Source organism: Stylophora pistillata, chromosome 11 (assembly GCF_964205215.1).
Source record: "Stylophora pistillata chromosome 11, jaStyPist1.2, whole genome shotgun sequence".
Taxonomy (NCBI): Eukaryota; Metazoa; Cnidaria; class Anthozoa; order Scleractinia; family Pocilloporidae; genus Stylophora; species Stylophora pistillata.
The window spans coordinates 7972839-7991853 of NC_142529.1; the positions used below are offsets into that span (position 1 = coordinate 7972839).

The window sequence follows — 19015 nt, forward strand, 5'->3', positions numbered from 1 at the left end:
AAATTGTTAACCACTTCCGGGGGCATACCAACCACTATAAGCACTTTCTATTTTCCAAGTGTCTTTCCGGACAGGAATCTAAACTAAATTCGAGATTCAAAAATGGAAAAATCCAAATCTATTTTCAGGATTATTGAGTACCCTTAGATCCTATCTTATGACGCTCTACGGAAGTTCTACGGAAGGAAACCACACCCAATATTACTCCCTGTCGCTTGGCTGTAGAGTGTCACTCAAAAGGATTTTATCGTATGGGTTGTCCGAGAGGAAAAGGGCGCTGCTCTGAATGACTCAATACTTAACCATTAGGAACGTAAGCATTTAAGTTCCACCCAGAACCGTGTTAGTCAGTTTGTGTCGCTTGGGCAAACGATAAGTCGTGTTTATCGTTTGAGCGTTCTGCCCATCATATCTTAAAGTTAGTTTGGTTAAAATTTTACAAGTAAGACTGTTATGTTAGTGCCTATGTTCCTTTTCTTTGTGCTTGTCTAAACATCTAACCTCAGTTGTTCGAAGGTTAGATAACGCATCTACTGCACGGATAAATCTCTATCTGATGGATAGCTTAGTATGTTTTGCGGATCGCGAAGTACGTTTTCTTTTTTTTTTAAATAAGCTCTTCAAGTTAATATGAAACATCAGTTTACAATATCTGGAGAAAATTGAAACTCGTAGCATTTGTGTGTGCTTTGACTTCGAGCTGTACAACTCGTTTTCGCTGCTCCGTCGCCATTATTTTCCTCGAGCGTTAAAAAAAAAACGCCAACAGCGTTAAAACGCAAACTACCAAACCTCTATTAACCTTTTCGTAATCAATAATAACTCTATGACTGCGTATTTTGATTTTGGTACGGGCGTTCGAAGAAATTGCTGGTACGGTTTTACTTTCCTTGTTTCCTGTTTCAGCAATTTTCAAGTCCATTCCAAGATTTTAATTTTTGCAAGTAAATCGCTGACACAGCGCGGGCTCGGTAAAGTGTAAAGTTCAACTTTCTCCGTTTTGTTATATTTTTTTTTGACAACTGCAACACCTCCCGATGGCTGTTACGGGATTTTCTTTTGTTGCAAGAAGAATCGCTCCTCAAATTTTCCGTTCTTTTAGTCCCAAAATCAATCTGCAGCAGGCCAGAAGGACGGTGCCTCTACACCAACTCTGTCGAAGTAGCTTCGTGTTGCAGCACCGATTAAGGTAAGATCCGCTTTCTTCTTGTAATTCAAATAGCGAATTAATATTTCCTCGGGTTTAGATTGGTCATAAAGGCAGTGATAGGTTTCTCAAGTATCCACGCATTTGAGTTTTTTTCCCCTTTTTTTCTCCGACTGCAGACATCGAACTTATTCTATTTCCGTAAGTGGGTATTATATACGATTTAAGTGTCAAAATTGAATGTTTATTTACTCGAAGAACTCGTAGCTTTTTGTATCCAATCGATTGATATCGTTAGCTTTTTGTTTAGCCAGAGTTGCTCTGAAATGAACAATTTGGAATACATTACCTAGCTGGAACTCGATTGCTAGATCTGCTAAGTCCCTAGTTCGGCCCGATGGCGTCGTATGCTATTATGTAACGTGCGTGAGTTTTTTACCAGTACTATTGTTTTAATGTTTACGAAATTTGTGGAGTGAGGAGATACGATTTACGAGAGAATTACTGTTTTTGGAGTCCAGCGAATCCGCCCATGTGGGTTCTGTATCTCTGAGTTGTAGTAGTTGTCAGAATAACTTACGTCAGTGCTAATTTAGGATGTGTGAATTTAGGCAATGTTACTTCCTCAAGGATTCAAATGAAAATGTTTTAGATCTAGCGAATCCGCCCGTCTCGGTTGCGGTGTGTTTGAGTTGCACTAGTTGTCAAACTAATGTACGTCAACTGGTGCTAACTTAAGATATGTGAATTTAGGCATTGTATTTCCTGTTTTTATTTTGAGCTTTTTAGTAGAGCAGTATCAATACCTGAAAGTTATTTAAAAACTCACAGCATGAGTTTTCACATTTTAATTTATTCTGTTAGTTTACTTTTGCAAGTTGGGTAAGGTGGGGGGGGGGGGGGGATGGGAGATACAGAAGAGCTGTGCCATCTTTTATAAGGGACTGGCAATTATTTATCACCTAGCAGGTGTTTGGATAATGTTGGTTGTGTCACAATGAAATTTACCTGATCCCCTCCATAAGGTTCTGTAGGATTCTAACAATCCCCGGTCATTGGAATTCACTTTTCTTTAGTTCCCTTCTAGACTCTGTTAGAGATGATTGATCCCCTCTCCATCTCCCCTGAAGACAGGTGTTCCCTCCAAATTTCCTTAATCCCTCACCCTCAGGCAATAAATAAAGACTAGTCTCTTTGCAAATTTTATTTTTGCACTTTGAGATGAAGCAGGATGTCTATTTATAAATAGATATCCTGCTTTAACCTCAAAGTGCTAATTAGCCCTGCTTTTTTACTCTCAAATGTTTCCTTGTTGTGGATTATGCAGACATGGTTGCTTGTGTTTTCATTAATTTGATCAAGCTTAGTTTAGTTCTTTCCCCATACTATCAGTGCTCTCCTTTTAAGTGGTCATTAGTAAAATTTTCTACCTGTAAATGCCTCCTTTAACAGCCTACAACCGCTTGAAATTCTTGAAAACTCAACAGGTAGAAGGACTGCTGAACTGGTTCCTTTCACCTGTTGTGCTTAAAATAAAGAAAAAAACTTTAACACTGTTATTTCTTTTTTGGTAACCACATCCATCTTCACAAAGTCAAAAATAAACTCTAGAGTTTATCCCCTATTACAATCTCTTGTGGATGTGAGTTCTTACCTGTGACTTGATCATAGACAACATTTGTAATTCAAAATCCTCAATGTTCAATTTGAACTGGAAATTCTGAATACAATATCAGACACACCCCTTTTTAGTAATTATCTGGTATATTTTCAACACAGATTAAGTTCATGATTTACCATAGTAATTGCTTTTTAAGGAGAACAATGTATGTTTTCATATGGAAATTTTTCATTACTTAAAAAGTGGATGTACATGAGAAAGGTTGCTATATTTTTCAATTATTTGAGAAGACATCCACTAGCTTTTTCTCTCCAAGTGAAATTACTCTCAGATAAATAACTGATACGCATAACTTTTCGTAATCGACCAGTATTCATGAAGGTAATCCCCCCAGGAAATGCGTAGCGTGTAGTCTCGATTTCATGCTATGGTCGAGAGAGCTAAGTACTAGTTTAGTAAAATAAAGATATCTTTCACGTGGGTTCCTTGTTAGTTCGATTGTGGAATTACGCCCTGCCACGAGAGAACCGTTTCATCAAAGTATGTCAACAAATAACACCTGATAAAATTAACCTCTTAATTTTCTAATTCTGTTTTTTTTTCGTCTATTTTACAGCTCTACGATGAGTAAAGCCTTCATTCAAAAACCGGCGCCGCCATTTTCTGGGACCGCTGTCAACAAACATGGAGAGTTTGTAGATGTAAAGCTTTCAGACTACAAAGGTATTAGAGCAGCTTTTTTTATCGAAAAAATTGTTTTTATTATTTTTTATGTCGCTGACCGAGTTCCTATTAATCCGCAGGGAGATATGTGGTGCTGTTTTTCTACCCACTGAATTTGTAAGTAGACCGAAAACTGAACTGACTGCCAAGTGTAGAATTTACAGATGAACGGATTTCGTAAGCTATATAGGTTGATCGAAACTTGAACCCCTCTTGCCTGAATAATTAGGTCGCCAGTTATCACGAAGTGAATAAATAAATCAGTTGCAACGCTCCAGTGAAACGGAAAATGCGTTTAAAGAAGCGATTGTAAGCTTAACGTTCATTCCCAATGGTGTTTTTACATTTGTACATGCTAGTGTCATACTTTTCGCGACTTAGTGGGTTACGTAATTCACATAGCGTTTAAGTTACTGTTTGCTTTTCTTCTCTTACTTGCTACGAACTTTAAGATACGATAAAATCCGTGATCTATTCGCAACTAATTTTTTTCGGTGTGACGGCAGAAAGTTTAATTAAGAGAATGGAATTGAGGCCAAGGTTTATACAGCTGACTTCGATTCGTGATTCGATCTCTATGTATTCGTGTCTTTAATTAATTTCAAGGACCTGATGTCCTTGCACTGCGATAAGATCAATGGCCGTACTCATGTGACAGCGTCTTTGATCGATATCACTGTGTCATGTCTTTTTGAATATTAAAATTCGTTAGGACAACAGATAATGTTCTTAAAAGAAAAGAAGTTGTGTGTTATAAATTAATATTTATCTTAAATATTGGTTGCAGACTGTTTTCGTCAGATCTCAAATCAGTTAGTCGAAGCAATTCCCTTCTGTTAAAATTGAACCTATTTTTGGTAAAATACGAAGTTTATATCGAACAGTTCAATTCTCATTCTTGCTTTTTCCTGTTTGAATGTACAACAGCCTATTCCCACTGTGTAGCTCTAATGACAAGTGGAGACACAAAGGAGAAGTTTTAGAACACAAAATTAGATCAGGCTTCTATAAAGAGGCTATCCGCCCATTTTTGGGGACTAATAATAAAGATAAGGAAAAATTAATTTTAAAAAAGACAGCTGACAGATGCAATTTTTTTTTTTTTTTTTGTAATTTACATATTAATAAAATTTTTCCATGAAACTTTCTTTTCCTGAGCAAAGATTAGTTGGAACTGTTTATTTTTTCATTCAAACACATCAAGGGAGATATAACACGTATGTCAAATGTTTGCCATCGAAAGGTTACTGTTTTTGGATGTTGTTGATTATTACAGATGTTCATGTATACCAAAGCACATTGAAAGCTGTTAGCATGGCCTTCAGTGAAAAACTGTTTTTTTTTTTTTTTTTTTTTTACCTCATAATTTTGCCATCATGTTTTACTAAATGCTTTATATTTTATCAAAGAAATGTCTTAATATGTTTGGATAAAAAATCATTATCATGATAGTGTTCTCTGTGTATTCTGTTTTCTTTCTAAATTTTTCAGCCTTTAATGGTTATTCCTTCTCCTTAATGGTTTTACAGATGCCATTTCATTTCCATTATATGCATAGTTGAACGTTTTAGTGTGGTTTTTCATTTTACAAGCAAGTGATACATAATTTTTTTGTTATTCACTGGCTGGGAGATCTGTGTTGGGAAAAACTGTCCTCTAGCACTTAGATACCAACTGAGGCCCACAGCCTCAGGGACTACTCAAAACAGAGGGCAAAGTTTTTCCCCAAAACAGACCAACCTTGGCTGGTGAGTAACATTTTTATTTTTACCTAAAACTTTATGAAATGCTTGCAAAAAGAACCCAGTTGATAAAGGGCTGTAATTACAGCTAGATCCACCTTAAACACGAAGGCATGCTATATAAGGAAGTCTTCCCTGGGAAGACCTAGGCTCATTTGTCACTCACCGTTGACGTTTGTGGGTCAAATTCAAATGCTGGTAGACGAACAAAAGGAGCTAATGAGATATCTATTGTTTACTTCCACCAGCATGAGGTAATGTGCGAACCACCTACTTCAATCTCAAATTTACCGCCGCAAATAAAGAGAGTTTCCATTGGAGAAAGGAAATACAAATCTAAAAAATTCTTGTATTGTGATGAAGACCTAAAACAATTTTGAGGAATGCGCCCTCTGTTCACTGCTTTGGAGTAGCTGTAGCTCAAGCTGACTTGACTCTAAGAGTTCTACATCACACGACGGTTGATTGACAAATGGTCCAGTGGGACATAAGGCTCCTTTTATAGCATGCCTTTGTGTTTAAACTCGACAATTTTTTTGTAGAAAGTAGTGTAGAAAACAGAGGCAATGTAGTTTTAAGAGAGGGACTTAAAACATTTTTATTTATAACACAAAAAAAATCAAACCAGTTTCCCACTGTGGGATTGAGAATAACATTTTCTTAATGCTATGAACACAGAACAGTTTCTCCTCAATTTAACTTCAAAAACTATAATTATAATCTGTTCTTTAATCACTTGAGACATTTTACTGTCATGTTACTATTAGTAGTCGACCAATTTGCATTAAGAGTATCAGAGGCTTGTTAATTCTGGTTTGCAACCGTTTACTTTAAATTTGTTTTTCTCCACAAGACTTGAATATTTGAATGAATAAAGGCTGATAGTTTCTAAAGAAACTGTTAGGGGCTGCGTCGGTGGGGTTAACGAAATAATTTGGATATATCAACAAAGTTGAAATGGTAAATTGGCCACCGTAGCCCTTTGTTGGAGCGAAGGGCTAACGCTCGAACAAAGGGCTAATGCTCGAAACGTCAGCTTTTGTAATCGTTACGGTGGCCAATTTACCATTTCAACTTTGTTGATATGTCCAAATTATTGAATATTTTAAGATTGTCTGGGATTTGAAGCACCTCCAAAATGCTTGTGAAAATTACAAAAACTCGTTAAAACAATGCGTGCTTGCTCTTTCGATAATCAGCATTGAATCTGGTAAACTTTCTTAAGGGTTTGGAAATTCCAAAAGCTAACTCGCCCTCTGGGATTGGATTAAAAACACAGCTTTTGAAGCTCTTTTTGTCCCCAGATTTTTTTCTTGACTTGTATAGAACCTTTGTACTCCTCTTAATACTTTCACTCACTTAAAGTGACCAAGACAGAATTTCTCCTTACAATGTTCACATAATATCTAGCAGACAAGTGATGAGAAGAAAGAGAAATATCAATTAGAGAATTTATTAGTCGATCCAGCATCAAATTCTCCAAACTAGCAAAATAGGAATTGTGTGGACAATTACTACAGGAAATGAGATCTTAGGAGTGAAACAGTTTATTCAGTTTGCTAAAAATTTTAGAGCTGCCTATGAGGTGTTAATGACAATGATTCTAAATATTGGTTTTTGAAATGTTAGGAAAAATGAATATTTCTCAAAGTGGGCATTTGGAGACCAAAATTCACAAATACTACTAGAGATAATACTTTATAAGCTTTAAAAAAAAAGAAGAAAAAAGTGAAAATTTCGTTTGCATGGTTTAGACTGAAATAGACAAAGTTCATAGTATATTCCTGCATCTTACATTTTTTCCTCTAACCCTCTAACTTCCAAGATCTGATTGTTAATTCTCTCCTCTAGCTGCTGCACATTTCCTCTTAAGTAAGTTAGGAGAATTTGGTGATACATTAAGATAAACAATTTTTACCTGACAAGTTTGACTATCTCATTACCTGCTTGCTGGATAATGTGGGGATGTTAAAGGGAGAAGTTACATGTTAATCACTTATGGGGGTTGAAAGATCAACATAAGGTAAAGATACTTTGACTTTAATTTTGCTGTAGACAAAATTAATGTGTGAGTTTTTTTCCTTTTTTTCTTTTTCCAGCACATTTGTTTGTCCTACAGAGATTATTGCTTTTAGTGACCGCGTCCAGGAGTTTGAAGCTATCAACTGTTCAGTGATTGCTTGCTCTGTGGATTCACATTTTTCACATTTAGCCTGGTAAGAATGTAACTATTATACAGGGAATTGACTGTTTACACTGTTACTTCAGCATCCACATTCTCTATACTCTTCTTTATACATTTCCTTTGGCACTGACAAGGGCCTCTACTGGCAAATGCAAAAGATTTAATGATTTTATAACTGTCAAATTTCAAAATGTATGTCGTGAAAATGTATGAGGGGTGATTACCGCCAAAATTAAGTTTGGAATTTTATTATGCTGTTTGTCGATGCTGTTCGTCAAAACCTCGATGCTATTATTCGTGTCCGTATGCTGTTATGCGAAACCTCGATGCTATTATTTGTGTCCGTATGCTGTTATGCGAAACCTTGATGCTATTATTCGTGTTCGTATGCTGTTCATCGAAACCTCGATGCTATTATTTGTCTGTATGCTGTTATGCGAAACCTCGATGCTATTATTCGTGTCTGAATGCGGTTCGTCAAAACCTTGATGCTATTATTTGTGTCTGTGTGCTGTTATGCGAAACCTTGATGCTATTATTTGTGTCCATATGCTGTTCGTCAAAACTTCGATGCTATTATTCATGTCTGTATGCTGTTATGGAAAACCTCGATGCTATTGTTCGTGTTTCGAATTATGTTTGTCTTAATCCGGGTCTTCAAAGAGCTCAACCGCTGTGGTCTGGCGTGAGTGATAAATTAAGAGCCACTGACCATAAATATCGAGAATCCGCCAACATTTGCAAAATTTACTAATATTTGTTTTATTTTTTCTAAAGGACCCTTTTAATGAACCTTTTCTGAAAATTTTATCAAAAAGTTCTAGATCATGTTTTTTTTCGTCAGAAAAATTGAAAAGTTCGAAATACGCCTAAATGACTGTTGTCCCCCACTTACAGTAATACGGACACGAATAATAGCATCGAGGTTTCGCATAACAGCACACGGACACGAATAATAGCATCGAGGTTTTGACGAACAGCATCGGCAAACAGCATAATAATATTCCAAACTTAATTTTGGTAGTTGTTACGGCAATAATGGTTGAATAAACGATTGATTGATTGATTTGTTTAACAATCAAAGCTACTTAGGTCCGTGATCGTTTCCTTTATCCTCACGATGTTAATGAATGAGATTTTAGTATTACTGTAATGAAAAATAAGATGCTGGTCACTATCAGAGTTTAACAGAATTGAGTGGATCCAGAGAAGATGGACACAGATTGTAAAGAGTGGTGACAAATATTTGGCAAGGAGGCTGTTAGTCACTTAAAGTTGTTTTAAGAGGGTCTGTACAGAAAGAAAAAAGTTAAAAAAATGGAATGAAGCACTCAATTGAAGTATTTTCACTATCTGTGCTCTAGTGGTCCCTTGGGAGGAGTTCCAGGCTTTCAGAAAAGCAAGCCAGTGACTTCTCATATTTCAGGAGATTTTCAACGGCTTGTCCTTGGTATTAACTTACAAATGGAGTACAGAGAATCAACGTTCTTATAGGCAAATGACTTAAGAAATGTTAGCTGTCTGTGTCAGTCCTCTGTTAACAGTAATTGAGATTACTGACATTAGACTTGTAACTTTATCAAACACAATCTTGCATTAATTTTTTTTTTTTTTTTTTTTCAAGGACAAATCAACCTCGCAAGAAGGGAGGACTTGGAACTATGCAGATCCCTCTCCTTTCTGATATCACAAAGCAGATTTCAAAAGACTATGGCGTCTTGCTGGAAGATCAAGGAGTAGCTCTGAGGTAACTAAATATTGATTTTTTTTTTTCAAGGGACCAGTCATAATTGATTGTGGGGAAGGAGGGGGCCAAGAGGATTTTAGGGGGGATCACATGGTTTCCAGGGGGAACAGAGGGAGAATCAGTAGTTACCAACAGAATATAAGGGGAGGGACTATAGAAAATTGACTGCCAATGAGGGGGGGGGGGGGTCATAATAATATTACAGAGTTTTATTGGCCACTTTTATTTTTATCAATGTTAATATCGTCTTCATTGTTACCATTAAAGATTTAACAATTGGGTTATTTAGTGTTCAGGCAAGCAATTTGTCAATGTCATTATTTCTCAGTCTATTACCCAAAGATTAATTTTTCAGTGAGAGAACTACAAATTTGTCTTAACCCTTTCAGTCCAAAGGTGTTCCTAGTAATTCTCTTTACTGTCTTACATACAATTCTTATGATGTTAGTTTGGAGAATTTGGAAGTGGATCAATGGATAATCTCCTAATTGATATTTGTCTTTATTCTCATCACTTGTCTGCTTGACATTGTATTGATATTGTATGGAGAAATTTTGTCTTGGTCACTCATGGCAGTTAGAGGGTTAGGGCTATGCCTTCATTTGTTTCTATGTTCCAGGGGTTTGTTTATCATTGATGACAAAGGGATCTTGAGGCAGATCACAGTAAATGACTTACCTGTGGGAAGGTCAGTTGATGAAGTCTTGCGACTGGTTCAAGCGTTCCAGTTTACTGATAAACATGGAGAAGGTAAGCAAGACATTACCTTTTGAGCACCTTTTTACTTACTTTTTTACATAGAATCTACAGGATCTATTGTGGTAGTTAACAATTATTCCACAAGCGCACATTGGATATGAAATGATAGATAGCCAGTGAGGCGCGTAGCACCGAGTTGGCTATAATCATCTTGTATATCCAACGAGTGCGAGTGGAATAATTGTTTTATAAAAAAAGTGCCCCCAAGATATTAGACAAATCATCTTGACTTTATTAATTTTTGTAAGAAGAAACCAGATGTTACAATGTACAGATATTAGATTATGGTATATCAGCTCATATACCATAAGGCATAAGGGCTAAGCCAATAAAAAGTGTTGAATTGCATTATCAAATGATCCAGTTTTTAATAATAGCTGTTATAAATTGAAATTGTAACCTTCAACTTCCAAGATCTGAGTGTTAATTCTCCCCTCTAACTGCTACACATTTTCCAGTTATGAAGTGTAATGAGAATTTGGTGTTAAAGATCTATATAACAACTTCTACCTGATAAGTTTAAGTATTCTCATTACCTGCTTGCTGGATAAAGTTTGGATATTGTAGGGAGAAGGTACACATTGATTGCCTCTTGGAGTTCAATTGGTTTAAAGAGGGGAAAAAAACTAAAAGCTATTTCATGTAAGGTAGAGGAAGGGTAGACAAGTTGCAATAAAGAAATGAGGAAGCAAACTAGAATAAGGTATCATGAACCCAAAAAAATATAAGGCATAATTGTGTTAAGGAAATGTGCTTGTGTCTTGTGCTCCTAAATAATTTTGTTTTAAATTTGTGTTGTGTTTTTAGTTTGTCCTGCTGGATGGCGTCCTGGAGGTGATTCGGTGAGTAGAACTTGATTTTCTTTAGCTCAAACAATATCTTGGTATTGAGTGGACCATTGCTAATTGATTGCTGCAGGTGGGAGGGAAATGTTAAAATGATTAAAAGGGATAAGTTTCTATAGAAGCTGTGATGCTGCATCAGTTGGTGGTGTTACAAGATAATTTGGTTAAATTATTGACTGAGTTGATCATGTGAATTGGCCATGGTTAAGAGATCCCAAAGATGATGTTTGAAGCATTAGCCCCTTGCAAGTTTCAATTTTCTCTCACAAAAGGGCTAACACTGGAAACATCAGTTTTAAAAATCTCTTCACAGTAGCAAATTCACATTTACAACATGGTGGACAGAACCAAATTATTTGGAAAGGGTTAAATGTCTACAAGCCCTCTTTTAACCATCTCTTTACCATCATTTTTCTGTTTTTGAAGTATATACTTTCCTTTTTTTCTTTTTTGTTTGTTGTTGTTAAATGAAATCTGTTGCTAACTACTCTATGACTAATGCTTTCAATCCTTTGAATTTTATTTCAGATTGTCCCAGACAAAAAAGACAGTGAAAAGTACTTTTCCAAGCAGTGATAGAGATATATATAGGATATCTTACAATAGTATTTGAAAATCTGTTTCTCTTTACGTAACTTTTATTTACAAGGAATGAATGAATTATTTAACATAGTGAGTAGGTTTTTTTTTGTTTTTTTTTGTTTATTGATTATGGTTTTGTTGTGGTTAGCTCTGAATTAAACTTTTTCATATTCTTATGTGACTGTGTTATTATTAAGTATATGTGGGCAAACACAGCTCTGTATTAAACTCTTTCATATTTTTATGTGACTGTGTTATTATTAAGTATATGTGGGCAAACACAGCTCTGTATTAAACTCTTTCATATTCTTATGTGACTGTGTTATTATTAAGTACATGTGGGCAAACACAGCCTTCATTTGTACCTGTTGATCCCTAAGAGTGACCAGTAACCAATTTCTCCTTACAATATCACCCCTGAATCAAACATTAAAATCAGGAGAATAAAGGAAATGATCACTAACTTAAGAAGCTCTTGATTGCAAAACAAATTCTCCTTGTCCGGCACCTTAGGAAATGTACAGAGAACAGTATGGAGAATATGCATACTGATGTCAGTGTGTAGAAGGTTAAATGCACATTATCAATGTCCTATAGTGAAAGTAATTTTCAGTGTCCACCTTTGAGGGGTGTCATTCGTTAGAGGTTTGACTGTACAGTCATCTCTGTGATGACTTCACATTGTGTCTGGTCATCTTCAAACTAGGCAAAAGAGTTTTTATATGGTTCCAATCTTATGATGCTGGCCTAAACAGATGGCCTATGTCAGCTGCAACTATAAGTCATCTAAGTTTCCATACAGTAGTTAACTGGTTGTATCGCTATTTACCCTGAATAGAATATTAAGCCCCGTGTATTTCGTTGGGTGACCCTAACAGTTCACCACCCACTCCTCCTGGGGAGGGGTACTTGGAGTAAAGCTTTTTGCCCAATAACACATTTAAAGACACGGACAAAACTTAGATTCCATCCTAAGGGGCACTTCTCCTTTATTAACCCCACTTGAACGACCACTAATGGATGTACGGTATCAAATGACTAAGGCAGTGATCGCTACGACCAGATTGTTGGCAAGAATGTTACGATTTAAGTACACGAATGAGAAGTCTTGCATGTAGTGATGTAATCCGGTGTCCCGGGTTTAAGTCCTACCCTGCTACTCACTGGATTTGTTCTTGGTTGCCCCCAGTTCAACTCCTCGGCTGCGTTCTGTAAATAGCCCACTGATCTGCCTCCTGCCAGTGGGGATTTTTAAGTACTTAGCTTACATTGTGGCTGAAAAGCCCCTAAGGGGGAGCTTCAATTTGCGCTTTATTTCTTATTTCTTATGATCCCGTTGTGCCCGCAAAGCGATCAGCTCTTTGAAAATTCCTTTTGTGATCTCTCTGTTAATAAACAATTTCTCCCTTCATTCATGTGAAATTGGCTTTTTGTCTGAAGGGTGTAAAATTGTACAACTCAGCGGGGTTCCTCCTGCCCATCGTTTGCTCACAAAAGGATGGTGTTACGCTGTGAATACGCGTGAACGTATACACAACCATCACCTTGATCAGCGCTATCTGTTGGTGCCTCGGCTAGAAAAGAGCGATGCGTTGCCTTGTTTACCTATCCGTCTGTATATTCTCACTCATCCTCTTAACGAGGGCTCTCTTTCCGAAGAGACTCTAATTAACACCTTGACTTTCCTTTTATGGAAGAGGAAGCATCGTGTAGGATAAATGTACTGGCCCAGTATTTGCCGTACTGCATTACGGGAATTTCACGCGGTTAAAAATTGTCCCTTGGTGAATGATAGCCAGCTTTTAAGGTGATTCCTCTGTATTGCACTGCGCATTCTGTACTGCGCACAAAAATCACGCAATTGGGCGAATAAGCGCGCGCATATACACCGAATGCAAATATGGCGTCTAATTTGAATTGCCATTGTTCTGGACTCACTAGCCCTGTCTTCACGTGGAAATACAAAAGGATTATTACATGTGTGAGAGGCTAGTCAGTCCAGAACAATGGCAACTCAAATTGGACGCCATATTTGCATTCGGTGTATTCTGTATTGCTTTTCAATCAATGGACAAAGTAAACAGGTCTTTTACCCAGTGAAGGAATGCGGTGACCTATATTTTTTATTGCAATATTTTGGTTTACGAATCATTCCCTTTGAATTTGAGAAGTAAAAAAAAAAAAAACTTGAAAGGAACGACTCGCGGAATGTTTTGAGTCGATGTCGTTCACATTTGCGTGATTTTTCATTATCGAAACTTTCTTCCTTTCAAGTATATTTTCAAGTTTACTTTAAAAAATCCTTGCTGCCTGCAACTGCATAATGTACCGCAAGTCGAAGCCCATGGCAAGCGCGCAAAGCTACATGGGTACACACTTAGGTTAGTAGAGGACTGCGTAAATTTAGAGTCTTGAGGAAAAAAGTCCTGAAGAATTACTGATATTTCTGAAAAAGCCCTTTTAATTTTGAAAAGAACACAAATCATCATGTTATCAGACCTTTAGTAAATAGATTGGACTTTGATGGCATCTAAAAGTAAACAAGTTCGGAGTCACAAACGGTGAGTCTGCTGGTCAGAAAATCGAAGGGCTCAAACTCTCACGACTTCGCAGCGAAAGGAGAAGCATTTTCGATTTATTTCGACTGAATGACGAGGAAGAAGGGAATCATCGGTGAGTTTCGTTACTGTTTTCCCCAAGGAATCGCAGCGTACGATTTAATCCATTTTTGTATGCTTTACGATCAATGATGCAATATCAGTTGTGGTTGAAAATAATCGCTGCACCTTGATCTAAATAAAATATTTATTCCAGCTTCAACCTTGAAATTTTTTTCATCTACGCCCATTCATTAGGTTTACTGGTAAACTGAGTTAAATCGTGAAAGACTGTGATGCTAATAGTGAATATAACAGGGTCTTTCACTTTTTCACGACTTCCGGTTTGTTATAATATGATTCGCTAAATCTGAGGCAACAAAGTTCCCAAGTAAAATTTATATGACGCTCGGTTAACAACAATAGGCTTTTCCACGCTCGAGAACAAGGGAAACCTAAACTATTCCTAAATTTTCTGGTTTCGCAGAAATATTTCTGAGATTGGATTTGGTGTAAAATTGCCGACCAACTTTGGCATGTTTACGTGTGGACTTTCTCGTTCAGGTAACCGGTGTAAATGGAATAAAATCGATAAGAGATCGAGCGAATTTTCACTTTTTCGTCATGCATCAAATATAGTTACATAATATGAGGAATTTCGTGTGCAAAGTTAAAGAAATTACGCAGGAAAATATAGAGTTTTCTTTAGTTTCGGTCTTTTCTCGTATGTTATTGGTGGAAACTTGATATTCGTGTAAACATAGAGCCCGAGGCGATCGCATGCCAGTCATGAGTTTATCTTGTTTTTAGATATAATCTAACTCCATATAGCACCCTAACATCAGTCTGCATATTCTCCATAGTGTTCTCTATATATTTCCTCAGAAGCTGATAAGGAGAACTGTTTTTACATTCAAGAGCTTCATAAGTTGTTGATCATTTCCTTTATTCTCCTGACCTTACTGTGTGATTCAGAGGTCATATTGCAAGGAGAAATTAGATGCCTGTGTCACTCTTAGGGGTTAAAAGGTAGATGTACATAGATAAAAAAAATTACTTTGAATATAAGGCTCTGAGCGAATTCAAAATGCAAGCTGTTTGGAGCAAAAATGTCTTAATTCAGATGGATATTAAGTTTGCGAAAAGTTATCTCGCGTTTCTGTTCGAACTAGAGAACTGACTATTTTTTTTTTTTTTTCGTTGGTGTAGTGCAAGAGTAATCGCTGTTTATTTTGTATAGTTTATTCAGAGATCTTCGTCAAAGTTACCAACTTAAAAAAGAATGGCTGATCCAGTAAATCGGGCTTCAGAGATGATTCTTTCTCGAAAGTTTAAGACGTAACCACTCGCTCCAGCATGGCAAAGCAAACTCGATTACCCCTTCAAAAAGAAACAACTTTAGGCGAGAACTGCATGGCTGATCGTCAGACAAATACAGTACCAGCCAATCAAGTGATGGTTATAGAAATAAGAAAACCCGCAGAAGATGTTTACGGTATCAAGATTTCAGGTGCTGCTTTGGTTAAAATCGACTCGGCCGAAATGAAGTTCTTAACAGGACAGAGCCCTAAGACTGTTAACAGTTCGTCAGATGAAGAAGAGGAATTTGGCCGAGAGATCGAAACAACAAGGAATAGAAGGCCTAGGTTACCGCATCTGAAAGACAAAAAACTATGTACAGGCACTAGAATCATTTACATTCTTCCGATTGAAATGCCAGTTGTAGCGAAACGGGGATGTCTGATTTCTTCATGGTATATTCGTCTCATAGCAAAGCTGAAAGATCTACAAGATAAAGGAGATTTTGAGGGACATGAGCAACTGATACAAAAACAATTAGCCGAAAGATCGGCTAAAAACACAGACTTGCAAGCAAGTTTACTGATCGAGCGTGCAGTTGCACTGTATATGCAAAACTATGTTAAAGACGCCAAGAAAATTGCTAAAGATGTCTTGGCTCTGGAGAAACGAATGCGTAATCCTGAAGTTCTGACAGCACGAGCTTTGAACCTTCTGACATCGATCTACAAAACTCAAACGGAATTCGGAAATGCACAAACGTGCGTGCAAAAGGCTACAACAGCTCTTAAGTATCACGACTCGCCTGTTGATAGAGCAGAGCTGTATCAAAGCTATGGGGGCTTGATCAGCTCTCTGCTAACCGTAGGAAGTTACGGTCTTGAACTGAAGGAGGAAGCCTACAATTCTTATAAAATAGCACTGGACTGTGCAACTGATCCTGTTGACAAGGAGTACATAACTGTCAAGATGGCAAAGTTATTACTTGGAAACGATGAATTCGTTAGCGAGGACGATGTTGTACAAGCGAAGAAGCACCTTGACTCCATTGAATTCGGAGCAGAAGCTGATAACATGGCGGTGGGGACAAAAATCAATCTGCTTCTTTTGCGTTCCGATCAGTTTCGCTTCGAAGGAAACGATGCCATGGCAATGGAGAAAGCGGAAGAGGCGCGTACGCTTGTCAAAATATATGATGGTTTTGAACGTCAACTTGCTTCAGCTGAGAAACGAATTCATCGCCTCTCAGCCGCTGTTAGTCCAGAAAGAGGATCATTGAAAGGGGTCGTTAGCGATAAATCTAGCAGTGAATGACTTATTACGGAACCCATTACATCCTGACATCAGCATGCATATTCCCCATGCTCTTCTCTATCAGGAGCCCATTGCTTAGAGCGTTCAACTGCCCTTTGTTTATGTCACGGTGTTTTCACAGACAAGGCTATTTTTAGTTTGAATTTACCGCGAAATAGGATTCCCCACAGAGACCCTTTGTTTATGTCACGGTATTTTCATAGACAAGTCTATTTTTAGTTTGAATTTACAGCGAAATGGGATTCCCGACGGAAGCCCTTCGACTAAAACTATGTGAGCTGGAGTAGCCTATTTCTGGAGAAAAAATAGTCTTGAGATGAACCGTTCTGTGAAAATGCCATGACGTAAGCTCAGTATGGGAGTTGAACGCTCCAAGTAATCGGGGGCAGATCCAGGATTAAATCAAGGGGGTTCGGAGAATTGTCCGATGGCACGCTCCCCCGGGAGATTTTGAAAATTAGGTTTTCGGAAACATGATTTCCAGCATTTTGAGGGAAAATTTAGTGGGTTCGACCAAACCACTCGAACCACCTCTGGATCCTTCCTAGAAGTAATGGGTTCTTGTCTCTATACATTTCCTAAGGTGCTGACAAGGAGAATTTGTTTAAAAATCAAGAGCTTCTTTAGTTGCTTATCATCATTTCCTTTATTCTCGTGGCTTAAATATTTGATTTAGGGGTGGTACTGTAAGAAGAAATTACATGGCAGTCGCTCTTAGGGATAAGAGGATTGAAGCGAGAGGTCTGGGAACGACAAGGACTAATTCTATCCGACCAACGGTCGCTTCAGAAACCGTAGGTCGCCTATTTAATTTCTTATGTTCACAAACGGATATGTTATCGCGTGCTTATATTACGTTAGGTTATATTTTTCTATTATGCTGTTAAATGTGGCGCTGAATACATGTAAAATTAACTACGGGGGTCGGTAATGACGAATTTTTCACAAACATCGTAATATTCAAGTTTATTGAAATTGGAATTTGCGGAAATTAGTAAGAAAAGGTCCACAATGCAGTAGCCGATCCAGAACGTTTTGTGAGGAACTAAAGCTAAAAGAAAAATACGACTTTGTATCTCAGTGAGACACATCTCGTCTTAGCTCTGCGGGCCTCTACTATGGTCTCGCTGTAGGCAGTGTGCAGTCCTCCCCTCCTTCCCCTAGAAACAAAACAAAACAAAAAACAAAATAAACAGAAAAAAGCAAAACAAAAAAAAAAAAGTAAATAAATACAAATCTGACGCTATAATGCTATGCTGGTTAACTAAAACGAGAGGAAATTAAGTTATTCAAGTCAAGTTCTGCACATGCATAGCCCAGCGAGGTTAGTTTTGATTACCTGCGGGACCATGCTATCGTTATAATTTTTAGTCATAATTATCAGTTGAATTAAGTATAGGGAAAGTGTGTGCGTTTAAGTTAAAATTACCAATTCAAATGCGTATTGTTTTCTAGTTTGTTACTGAAATGTGACCGGAAGCTGTCACGTTCAGTCTTAATCTTAAGAACCTTTATCATGGTAACTCTTACTATTTTCAAATGATTTCGGTGAGCAGAAAAGTGACATGTCATTTTTTATTGTCCTGGGAATAGATATCATGCTGTGTGTCAAGTATGAAACTCATTCCATCCCGATTAGTGAGGCGGACTTAACGTATAAGCAATCTTATTAACGATAAAAACAACGTTGTTTGAAGTGCGCGTTTTTTCTTGAGATGATGATTTTATTTAACTCCTCTCGGTTTTACAAGATATGTAAGTTAAATTAACATAGCAACTAAACACAGTACAGCAAAGGAATAAGGAAAAAAAATTAGCAATAAAGTAGGTAGCGAGTTAGGATCATCCAAATACCAAAAGCTAATCTAGTGGATGATCCCTATTATAAAATACAGTTAAAGACAGAATTAAGAATAGATTTTTTTTTTTATTTTATAAAAAGTATTACTTCATGCACTAAGGTAGATAATTAAAAGAAATAACAATTAAGTATAGAGTTCTTCAGGGTTTTACGAAATATTCTAAGAGATTTTGAATTAGTTATACTTGTAGGTAAGGAATTCCAAAGGCGAGGGCCACTGAATTTTAGGGACAGTAGGCCATATTGAGTAGTATTAAATGAAGCTGCATAAAGATATCTGTTACATGATATCCTTCTTGAACGTCTCTCACCAAAGTAAGGTGTGATAAATTCAAGCTAGTATCCCCAATAACTTGTCCCAAGGTGGGTGGTAAAAAAAATTGTGCTATTGTGAACTTTTACACCCTGACATCAGTATATGTATTCTCCATACTATTCTCCATACATTTTTCAAGGCGCTGACGAGGAGAATTTGCTAACAATCAAGAGCTTTTTTAGTTGGTGATCATTTCTTTTATTCTCGTGACCTTAATGTGTGATCCAGGGGGTGATACTGAAGAGGAATTAGATAGTAATGTCAGAGAGGGGTGGCG

At 37.2% G+C, this 19015-nt stretch overlaps 2 protein-coding genes across 6 annotated transcripts; both read left to right on the plus strand.

Annotated features, from left to right (window-relative positions):
- The first annotated feature begins 982 nt into the window (after nucleotides 1-982).
- On the plus strand, nucleotides 983-11663 carry LOC111334128 (peroxiredoxin-1). Of its 2 annotated transcripts, none has more exons than XM_022939818.2 (8): nucleotides 983-1189; nucleotides 3385-3491; nucleotides 3572-3608; nucleotides 7333-7449; nucleotides 9043-9165; nucleotides 9785-9915; nucleotides 10732-10766; nucleotides 11298-11663. In XM_022939818.2, exons 1-8 carry the CDS (start codon nucleotides 1038-1040, stop codon nucleotides 11343-11345), a joined length of 750 nt encoding a protein of 249 aa, XP_022795553.1. In that variant the 5' UTR covers nucleotides 983-1037; the 3' UTR covers nucleotides 11346-11663. The 2 variants fall into 2 exon arrangements, with proteins under 2 accessions (XP_022795553.1, XP_022795554.1); XM_022939819.2 differs by lacking the exon at nucleotides 983-1189 and adding an exon at nucleotides 3182-3308 and having other exon boundaries at nucleotides 11298-11595.
- A 2087-nt stretch (nucleotides 11664-13750) lies between these two features.
- On the plus strand, nucleotides 13751-18710 carry LOC148719865 (uncharacterized). Of its 4 annotated transcripts, none has more exons than XM_088739320.1 (3): nucleotides 13751-14024; nucleotides 15189-16417; nucleotides 17238-18710. In XM_088739320.1, exons 2-3 carry the CDS (start codon nucleotides 15305-15307, stop codon nucleotides 17277-17279), a joined length of 1155 nt encoding a protein of 384 aa, XP_088595446.1. In that variant the 5' UTR covers nucleotides 13751-14024; nucleotides 15189-15304; the 3' UTR covers nucleotides 17280-18710. The 4 variants fall into 4 exon arrangements, with proteins under 4 accessions (XP_088595446.1, XP_088595445.1, XP_088595444.1 ...); XM_088739319.1 differs by adding an exon at nucleotides 14436-14512 and having other exon boundaries at nucleotides 13758-14024; nucleotides 15189-18710; XM_088739318.1 differs by having other exon boundaries at nucleotides 13758-14024; nucleotides 15158-18710.
- Nucleotides 18711-19015: the final 305 nt, after the last annotated feature.

Excerpts from the sequence above, each read along its gene's own strand:
- LOC111334128 (XM_022939818.2), top strand. The coding sequence starts at position 1,038 with ATGGCTGTTACGGGATTTTCTTTTGTTGCAAGAAGAATCGCTCCTCAA. Across the intron at positions 7,450-9,042 it reads CATTTTTCACATTTAGCCTG|GACAAATCAACCTCGCAAGA; the intron begins GTAAGAATGTAA and ends TTTTTTTTCAAG. Across the intron at positions 10,767-11,297 it reads GGCGTCCTGGAGGTGATTCG|ATTGTCCCAGACAAAAAAGA; the intron begins GTGAGTAGAACT and ends ATTTTATTTCAG.
- LOC148719865 (XM_088739319.1), top strand. The coding sequence starts at position 15,305 with ATGGCAAAGCAAACTCGATTACCCCTTCAAAAAGAAACAACTTTAGGC.